The following is a 10,160-nucleotide window of genomic DNA, read 5'->3' on the forward strand; positions in this document are numbered from 1 at the left end:
AACTTTCTGAAGGTCTAGCAAATCAGTTACATACACCCGATGCATTCTGCCAGTGCTTATTAATTACAATAATTATTAAAACATATTTAGACCTGCAACGATTCAAGTGGCAAGATGACCAATGTTTCCTGATAATGCCATACACTCTGTACATCTTTTTAGCTGTGCTAGTCTTTTTTTTTTTAAAACAAAAAATAAATAAAAAAAGAATCACAACAATAATCTTGGACAGATTTTTATTCAAATCACTTAAGCGTGGGACATGGCCATTTAAAGAATTCATGAGATCTTTAGGGGTATTCATGAGATCTTTAGGGGTATTCATGAGATCTTTAGGGGTATTCATGAGATCTTTAGGGGTATGTACGAAGAGCCCCATGTTAAGGTACATAGCCACTGTAGGTGGGGTTTGTGGGGGCGGGGGGGAGGTGAGCGGACAAAATGAGATTGAGGAATGTGGGAGACAAGGGAGGGAAAATAACAGAAAAAGGCACTTTTTTAACTCTTTCAGCGACCAGTCTGACACTCCCATCACTGGTTTTTAAAAAAGGTCAAATGAACTGAGGAGTATAAAAAAGAAGTGGGCCCTCTCCCGCAGCCCTGCGTCGAGAGCATGTAAACGAGGCTGGTTTCTCTGTACAACACCAGCCAGACTTTTGCTTCTGTCTGCGAGAGTGCAGGGAGACCCACTTAATAAAATACTCGTAAAAACAAACAAAAACATGTGCGCGCAATGGTAATTCTCGGTCGTTATAATTCTTTTGTCGGATAAAAAGTAACAAAATGGTCAGAGCATTCATCAGCACGTGCTGGCCTGTGGCAAACATGGCTTTTCTGTAGAACACCATGAGGATGCCACAGGAGGAACACAAAGGAATGGGTGGAACCACAATTTCCAGGCAAAATGACAAAAACAAAGGAAGAAAAAAAAAAGAGAGAGGTCTGAATCAGTTTTACTTTAACATTAACGATAGAAAAGGCGGTCCCTCCCCACACAACTGGTCCCTGGCTTTTCTGTACGCACACCAAGGCCCAGGTGCAGGAGGTTGGCCACGCGGATTTTTATTTGTATTCCTTCAAGTAGTAAATTCAAGTTTGGGTGAAGGCATTTTCCCTGAGCGGGCCGGCCGGAGGTGGGGTTTCTCTGTAGCTACACCCTACGCGGCCACGCGCCTGCTCAGGGGAGTGCTCTGCCAACACCCATGGTCGTACAGTACACCACACACACACACAACAGATCTTCAGCGCAGTTCTATGTGGATTCCTCACCAAAGTTGGGAAAACGCAAAGAAACTGTAGAGGTATTGGCTGGGGGGGGGGCAGGGGAGGTGAGGGTAAACACAAGACCACAACAAAACCCTGCAAAAAACAGCCACCAAGGAGGGGGACAGCGGGATTAGCAGCTTCTGACTTCTCTGTAACACGTCAGAAAACGATGGCGCTTTTGCAGGGGAGAGAGTGACTGTTTGTTGGAAAAGGGTCAATTTGAGACAACCCGATTGTGGATCTCTTGAGTTCCACCCAGGTGCATTCTACAAACACTTTGATTCATAAGAGATGTGTGTGCGTGTGGAGGGGGGGGAGGGATTTGCTTTGATCCCGTTCAAAAATTCAATTCAATCTTTGTAAGCAAACCTAGACCTTTTTGGGAATGGGTTTTTAGCAGGTCTAGGGCTTCAGACAGCGATGCATAGTGTCTCCTTAACAATCTTAGTCTTCCATTGTGCCATCACTAGATCAGATGGGGTCAGGAGTGGGGTGATGGAAGGACAGGTGGATGGTAAAGAATAGAACCATACAGTACTAGGGCAACGACAAGGGGCGGGGCACACTCATGGCTAAGGGGGGCGGGCGATGGTGAGGAAGGGTTAGGGCATGGGGTCATCAAAGCCAAATTAACTCAGAGTGCATATAGACAGAACGACAGAGAGAGGGGGGGGGGATAGGGGAGGTCATTCACAGGGCATGGTGCTTCTGGTTTTCCCCCGTGCTTCTCCTTTGAGCTGGTAGGTTTCTCTGTAGTTACACTCTTGCCAGCACAGACCATTAGGAGAGGAGAAGGGGAAAACACAGAGGTTCTTTTCTACTGTTTTTAGTATTTAAGCTTCTTGGGCGCCTCCCATGGGAAAGAATCGCGGCCAAAATGGCCATAGCAAGCGGTCTTCTGATAGATGGGTTTCTTCAGGTCCAACTCTCTGGAATACACACACATAAAAACCACAACAACAAGTTATGGTGAGAGGCCATTACAAGCTCTTAGTACCAACAACTGATTTAGAAGTGTTCTTATAGCTTACTGCTTGTATAATTACTGTACATAAGAAATCACACTCAGCTTTACATTGATTGGCGAAGGGCTTTGATTATGTTTTGGACACGGCTAATGGTTATTAAGAAGAGAGATAACTACAAGGAAGCTAAATGATACCCATTTCCTTACAGTTTAAGAAAAATTGCTAAATTTCAGGTGTAGCTGCTAGCAACTGCACCCTTCCCCTCCAAATACTATGTCATTTCTATTTCTGCATTTGAATTACCAATGGGTTCATATTAAGTCTTTAGAGTGACTAAGGGCTTAGTTAAGGGCTGTCAATTCCTCTCTTGTTTAAACCTCCTACACTGTATTAACAACAGCACCAGGTGTCCACACAGGGGCAACAGGTCGCCGCAGATGGAGGCACGCTACCTGACGATGACCCCAGGCCGGAGGTCAAAGTTCTTCTTGACGATGTCCAACAGCTCCCTCTCACTCTTCTGAGACGTGCCATAGTGGAAGATGGAGATGGACAGAGGATGGGACACACCGATGGCATAGGCCACCTAGGGTTGGAAAAGCAACACGGGGAAGACAAGGTGGACATTCATTTATCAGAGATGATTTGGGTCATTTTCTAGCCTTGGGTGAAGTTTCACAGAACGCTTGCAACACACACAAGTAAAATTAGCAACAAGCTAAAGTTGCAATACATCAGCAAGTCAGGCCAATCTTTTACCAGCCCGCAGCACAACCCCCCGAGTACGAGACTCACCTGAACCAGTACGCGCTTGCACAGGTCGGCCTTCACCAGAGACTTGGCCACCCAGCGGGCGGCGTACGCAGCAGAGCGGTCCACCTTGGTGTAGTCCTTTCCAGAAAAGGCCCCACCCCCATGAGCTCCCCAGCCCCCATAGGTGTCCACGATGATCTTACGGCCAGTGAGCCCCGCATCGCCCTGAGGGAGGAAGAGGACGCCCATTAACGTCTACCAACCACCCGCGGCAGGCTAGGATGTGAATAATTCATTTGTATTTCAAAAGGTAAGACGAGCAACAGAAATGAGCTGCAGCAGCAGGAGCCACAACCTTTCAACAGTTCACTGATATGAAAGGGTAACAGTACAAGGCCCTTCAAAAGGCCGAAGGTAACCGACATTATTCGGTAATCCCTTCACTTGAACCAGGAGGACTAAAAATGTTGAAACTAAGATCTAACAACCTTTCCAAAATCAGGAATGAATGCTCTTCCCCAAACACATCCACCTTAGGCAATAACAATACAAAAATGAATAGGTGAAAATAATAAACTGGAGCATAATGACAAACATGGCCATTACATTTAATTTAAATCTCTACTGGTGATATTAAGGGGTTGGATTAAATATATCTCTATAATTATAATTTTATTTTTTTTGCACTATATCTTTGTTATGTTTCTTTGATGTCTATTTTTATGTGCATGTCATTTCTTTGTGCATATTATGTATTTGCTGTAAAGCACTTTGAGCTGCATTCTTTTGCATGAAAGGTGCTATATAAATAAAGTTTTATTATTATTATTATTATTATTACCTGCGGGCCCCCGATGACAAAGCGACCGCTGGGCTGAAGGTGGTAGACGGTGTCTTCGTCCAGGTAGGCGCTGGGCACCACGGCCTTGACCACCTTCTCCTTCAGCGCGTCACGCATCTCCTCCAGGCACACGCCCTCGTCGTGCTGCACCGAGACCACCACCGTGTGCACGCGCACCGGCAGCATGGCACCGCGGTCCTGGCGATACTGCACCGTCACCTGCAAAACCGTGCCACACCGCGTGTCAACTTACGAGCCTGTGTTTGCCATTCCCGAATCTTAACAAATGATGACCCGAGTTATAGTTTAGAAATATATTTTCTGAGTGCACAAATACAGAGTCTGATTCCAGTCATTTTTAGTACATTTATAAGTTGTTCTTGATTGATTGAACAGTTCTTATTGACTGTGGCAAAATTACTACATTCTACTACATTCACTGCTAGTTTGTTTATCTTCAACAAGCGTTGCCCATCCCTGTACACGAACCTGGGTTTTGGAGTCAGGCCGCAGCCAGGGCAGGACACCATTGCGTCGTAGCTCAGCAATCTTGGCATTCAGCTTGTGGGCGAGGATGATTGTGAGGGGCATGCACTCCTCTGTTTCATTGGTTGCATAACCAAACATCAGACCCTGTAAAAAAAAAAAAAACATGCCAGCGTTGGTTCAGACTTAACCCTTAACGCACTATGCCATATTACTATTTTCAAAAGCTTTCCTAGTTTGGACAGTGTGCATGGGTATGTCTTTCACCTGGTCCCCGGCTCCAACATCCTCCTCACTGCGGTCCAGGTGGACCCCCTGTGCAATGTCAGGGGACTGCTGCTCCAAGGCCACCAGCACATTACAGGTCTTATAATCAAAGCCTAGACATACAAGCATTTACAGTAAGCTTAAAGTTCAGTTTTAAAATGTCATCTTTACAAGCACAAAAATTCTAGTCATTTATAAACATGCGTGGGATTTGTTTTTACTATTCAAATGTATCCATCCTGTAAAAACACTTGTGCAGCTAAGCAATAAGATACAACTCTTTAAACTGGATATGCAGTAAACACAAAAGTATTCAATAATCAAAAAATGGAAAAAAGTCCTGCACTGAATATGCCTTACGGTGCAAACCCATGACACCGTAATGAGCAACGCGATATTCTAAATCCCATGCATTTCAAGCCAATCCATTGTGACGTAGACCACAGTTTTGGGCGACGCGACCGAAAAAAGTTGGAAAAAGTTAAATCCTATGCAAATGAGGAGCGATTTTCCCCGGCAGCAGCCAATCAGATTGTTTGGTGTTGTCTCTGACGGTTTGAAAATTGCAGGACTGTGGCGTCGTTTAATTTGCTAAAAAGAAAGGCTTGGATGACCTTGTAAGGGCTTGTTGTTGTTCCTGATATGTTATATATTTAATCCTGGGCTTATTTGAACAGAATGACAGTTTTGATATAAAGACAAGTGACTAGATAGCCTACTAACTGGCTAGCCTGCTAACTAGCTCACTAGTCCAGTCTGTTATGCTATTTCCACACGCTACAACACGCCCACTCAAAGCGGTATCACGTCGATGTCATAGGTTTGCACCGTTTAGCATGATAAAGATTTCTCCCTTCAACAAGTCTAGAATAATCAGTACAGGAGAGATGGATTGCCACTCCACAGATGATCTTATTTCACACAAGATGTTATTTCAGAGTCACACGTCACGGTTCCCAAAGCAGGTCAAGTATTAAAACTGATCCCCGGCAACTGTCACTAGCAGTCTTCATAGATCCTGGCCAATCAGAAGGGAACGTGCGTCTGCATGAGAGGACACAGTACCCTTCTGCACGTGCCTTCTTTCAAAACAGGAGGAAAGTTACAGGATGAGGATCACACTGGTCTATATTATATGAGGTGGTCTATATTAAAATATACAGCTATAAAAGATTATGTAACAATAGAAAGCGAGAGAGAGAGAGAGAGAGAGAGAGAGAGAGAGAGAGAGAGAGAAATGTAGAATCCACAAGGGAAATTAATTTAGCTAAGGTCAGTACTACCCTAGCTAATAGATTAAAAATAAACAATCACAATACAAACACAACTCTAAAGGACAGAATATTTGAAAGAAAAGCAATGCATTCTTCTGATTCGGTGAGAGTGTGAGAGTGTGTGTGTGCACACGTGTGCCGTGTTGTCATTCTGTTAAAACCTTTGGAAGAGTCATCATAGCCAATGTTCTTGATGGTGTCCCTGACGATCTTCTGGTAGTCCACAGTGGCACGGGACGTCACTTCCCCTGCCAGCAGAATCATGCCAGTCTTGGCAACAGTCTCTGGGGGGAGAGCAAAGTGAGAGCAAGTAGAGTTTAAGTGGGGGGAGGGGGGGGCAAACCCTGAAGAGCCAGAGCGTGGAAGGAAACGTGCATGCAAGCACATTTGGCACCTGACACTCACCACATGCTACTTTGGCATCGGGATCCTGTTTGAGGTGGGCGTCCAGCACAGCATCGCTGATCTGGTCACAAATCTTGTCTGCAGAAGCCAGTCCAACCAAGCAAAGGAAAACAGGAACAGAGAGAGTAATTAGCATGATAAAGTTACAGCAACGTGATTGAGTCTACCCCTTGACCAATATTGGTGGTTTTCACTTTAATAGTTGACACTCATCTGAATCATCCTATAAACGTCTGGTCTAGCGACAAAAAAAACCTAAAGATCAAGCAAACACTCATTGTCCACGCTCCTTACCCCACGAGAATGTGACATTTACATTACAGATGTAGTATGAAGGATTTTGGGTGATCTATTAGCAGAAATGGAATATAGTATTCATAATTATATTTTCATCAGAAGAGACAAACCAAAACACAAGCCTTTCACGTTTTTACGACACAAATGCTTCTCCTACACACTTGGAAAGGGAGAGGTATTCAGTTGGTTGCAATCTGCCGCCTCAACACTAGATGCCACTAAATCCTACATACTGTAACTTCAAGCACACAGCCGTCAAGCGGTCCTGCACATCAAGTCGACACTTTTTGTTTACCACCCAATACAGGTAGTTTATATACAGGGTTGGGGAGTAACTAGTTGCATGTTAAAGAGTTAGGTAATTAAATTACAAAATAAATGTAACTAATCAGTTACTGAGAAAAATGTGTAACTAAATTAGTTATTAATCAAAATGCCAGTGATTACAAAGGGGTTACATTCAAATATATTATTTTCTGTAAAAGACTTAAAGCTTATGTGTAGAATATGACATTCATCCTGTTTCTTTGCACCTTTTCACCGTCTAGACAGGCTCCATTCTTTTGGCAGTATACGCTCAAATGTGTTCTTTTTTTATTGGTTCCCTTGTTTGAATTTGCACCGCCTCTCCTCTGACAATCACAAAGTATGAAATGTAATAAGTTACATTACTTTGATGAGGTACTTAATGTACTCAAATTAGTTATTACATTTTAAACAGGGTAACTAGTAATGTAACATACAGTACCAGTCAAAAGTTTGGACACACCTTTAATTTTTGTGTTAAGTGTTTTCTTTACTTTTATTATTTTCTACATTGTAGATTAATACTGAAGACATTTAAACTACGAAAGAACACATATGGAATGATGTACTGAACAAAAAAAAAAGTGTTATTTACCATGTAGAAAATAATAAAAGTAAAGAAAAAACTTCTCCAAAAATGAGAAGGTGTGTCCAAACTTTTGACTGGTACTGTATTACATTTCAAACGTAACCTTTCCGACACTTGTTAATTACATACAACGTACTGGAACCAGCAGCCTCTGAATATCAATCGATCAATCAGAGTTTGTTCTTGCTGCCAAAAGATCCCGCTCTATAGCTGATTGTTTTAATTCACACCTTGTATACCCAAAATGCCCCTCCGAATGGACTTCTGTGGATAATCTTTTATTTCATTGTTTAAGTGTGTTTATTCTGCAGCCCTATAACTGGTTGTAGTTAGCTAGTCTAGTCTGTTAGGTAGTGTTGTAAGATGTTTAATTCCGTGAACATCGTATTGCAGACATCGCTGTGCACTGTTCTGTTGAACGGAGACGCCAACTGACACTTTGCCCAAGTTGTCATTTCGGAATAAACGGATTCTCTCATCAGCCGCAATAAGTTCCTTGCCTATTCCATTGCCACATCCAGCTAACTCGGATTCAATCAAGAAACACAACGTTGACGTTTTCATTAGGAATTCGCCATAAAAACACGACAATCGTTTTACCCTTCAGGCTGTAAATTGCGTATGCAATGGCATTCCTTCACCGACCGTGTCTTGCAAGTATCGCAGGAATCCGATGGTCTACTTAACCCTTGGTTAACCCTTAGTGACATTGCATAAAGACAAACTGCAGGCGCAATTGTATTTGAGGCAAAACTGACACTGGTGAGCATGTGACCAATGAAGTTCGTACTTTACAATCTTTAAACAGTCATAAACCGTCCTGCAAGAACCAGAACAGTGAGACATGTAACTGCCACCACAAAATATATTGGAGCTGACTTGCAGCCTTGCTTGGCCCCATTTCTATCAGTTTGCTTAGATTTGCTTTGCTGCAGTAACGTGAACATCCAAGCTCAAAAAACGCAGTGGGATCCAGTTGCCACCGCAGACTGCAGCCCCAGGAGTGGCGAGTCCTATATTTAGGCCGGGGGCAAGCTAAGATTATCAGCCACAATACCCCTCCTCAAGTGCAGCCACGGAGGTTGATACTGAGCTAATTTCATTCATGCCCATAAACCGGCCTAATTACACGAGCTCACCTCACCGCCATACAGGTAGTTGGATGTAGAATAAGCGAGGCAGCAGCCACATTACGAATTATGTGTAGAGAACAGTACATCATTTTAGCGACGGCTTCGTGGACTGTCTACATTTCAGTAACTAGTTATTACTAGCTCATTACTGTGGGTTAACGCTATTCTCTACATTCGAAACGTAATGTTACGTTAACGTAATGTTGCTCGTCACAAACACAAAACTTACGCAAGTTACGAATATAAGTTAACCGGTTATTGTGAATTCATGTATCTACACGTATACTAATGCAGTTGACCCAATTCTTAAATTGCAAGACGATGATTGGATTGTGTCCAGGTATTACCTGCGGTGAAATACTGCCACTACCCTGAGAATCTTTCCAAGCTAACTAAATGTAACTTGCCTAAGCTAGACAAACATCAAATTATCTTAGCGTCGCGAGTCTGCCTGTCTGCAAATATGATCGTCGTTACATACGCACCACACAGAAACAAGCAACAAAACACACAAGTGATGCGTACAGATATTGATATGCAATCGCACCATAATACATTAACGCTGATAAGTGCGTGGACAGCAACAATTTAAGGAAGGCGGGCCCGTGGCCTACCTACACAAGAATTAGCCTGGTCGCCGAACACAAACACCTCGTGTAGCCTGATTATCACCGCGTGTTAGCTGGCCTACTAAACCATTATTCCTGCAATAAATCCAGCCACCCAATTTACATAAATTACTAGCATTGCACTATATATAATTATCAATAATCTGAAGTGATGTCAAAGTAGCCTTCAACATTATTCGTGATATTGAACATGATGCAACCCAGACAGACAGCTACATGTTATTATAACAGGTCGCAACAACCCTGTGCACGCTAGCTTGCTAGTTAGCTAACGTTAGTAGGCGAACATGACCTTGGTTGACAACTAGTAAGATCGTTGTCAGATTCATTTTTATTAGGAATAGGGACTTGAGGTTAACTTGCCAACATTACATACCTGGGTGTCCTTCGCCGACAGACTCGGAGGTAAAGAGAAAACAGTCTTCGTCGATGAGTGAATTATGGAAGCCGTTCATTTGCCCGTTCATCTTCGGAGATATTACAAACTTGCAACGTTAGCCAGCTATCTATTGATATACAGACGTTTGTAGTGATTGTCGTCCGTCGCTAGCTTTTTGTACACAGGATATATACTAAACCGCAGATTTCGAAGACATCTATGAACTGGTAGCCTCCACTCACCGTGCGTTTGCGCAAATTATATATTCAGTTTGCTGGTGAATTCGATAACGTTAGCTGTATGTCCCACCTCCTGTTGATTGACATTACTACAACGTCACGCAGGACGTGGTGTTGCCCGTTTCTAGGAACCAATGGCATGTGTCCTGCAGAAAATTGTGTTGTGGAGACGTCCATAACACTTTTTTGCAGCTTGAAAGCCCCACTCTCAATTAAGCATCTTCGTTTTTGCCGCGTTGGTTTGTTTCGTAATGTTAAGAGTTTACTTGTATTTCTTATGTAAAGTAGTATGTAATGTTACACTAGGTCTCTATTGCTCGTAGCTCGA

General features: G+C 43.1%; 1 protein-coding gene across 2 annotated transcripts; it reads right to left on the bottom strand.

Moving 5' to 3' along the window:
• Positions 1-219: 219 nt before the first annotated feature.
• mat2aa (methionine adenosyltransferase II, alpha a) lies at positions 220-9,924 on the bottom strand. Of its 2 annotated transcripts, XM_012822209.3 has the most exons (9): positions 9,591-9,924; positions 6,261-6,338; positions 6,017-6,139; positions 4,582-4,694; positions 4,318-4,461; positions 3,829-4,047; positions 3,030-3,212; positions 2,687-2,820; positions 220-2,195 (listed from the first exon to the last, which is right to left on the bottom strand). In XM_012822209.3, exons 1-9 carry the CDS (start codon positions 9,679-9,681, stop codon positions 2,093-2,095), a joined length of 1,188 nt encoding a protein of 395 aa, XP_012677663.1. In that variant the 5' UTR covers positions 9,682-9,924; the 3' UTR covers positions 220-2,092. The 2 variants fall into 2 exon arrangements, with proteins under 2 accessions (XP_012677663.1, XP_042566351.1); XM_042710417.1 differs by lacking the exon at positions 220-2,195 and having other exon boundaries at positions 2,683-2,820.
• Positions 9,925-10,160: the final 236 nt, after the last annotated feature.

Source organism: Clupea harengus, chromosome 18 (genome assembly GCF_900700415.2).
Source record: "Clupea harengus chromosome 18, Ch_v2.0.2, whole genome shotgun sequence".
Classification (NCBI taxonomy): domain Eukaryota; kingdom Metazoa; phylum Chordata; class Actinopteri; order Clupeiformes; family Clupeidae; genus Clupea; species Clupea harengus.

Bases quoted from the DNA above. Each gene is read 5' to 3' on its own strand.
- mat2aa (XM_012822209.3), bottom strand. From the start codon at position 9,681: ATGAACGGGCAAATGAACGGCTTCCATAATTCACTCATCGACGAAGAC. The intron at 6,339-9,590 runs GTATGTAATGTT...TGGCTTCTGCAG, and splicing joins TGTCGGCGAAGGACACCCAG to ACAAGATTTGTGACCAGATC. The intron at 4,695-6,016 runs GTTTTAACAGAA...TTGTATGTCTAG, and splicing joins CTATGATGACTCTTCCAAAG to GCTTTGATTATAAGACCTGT.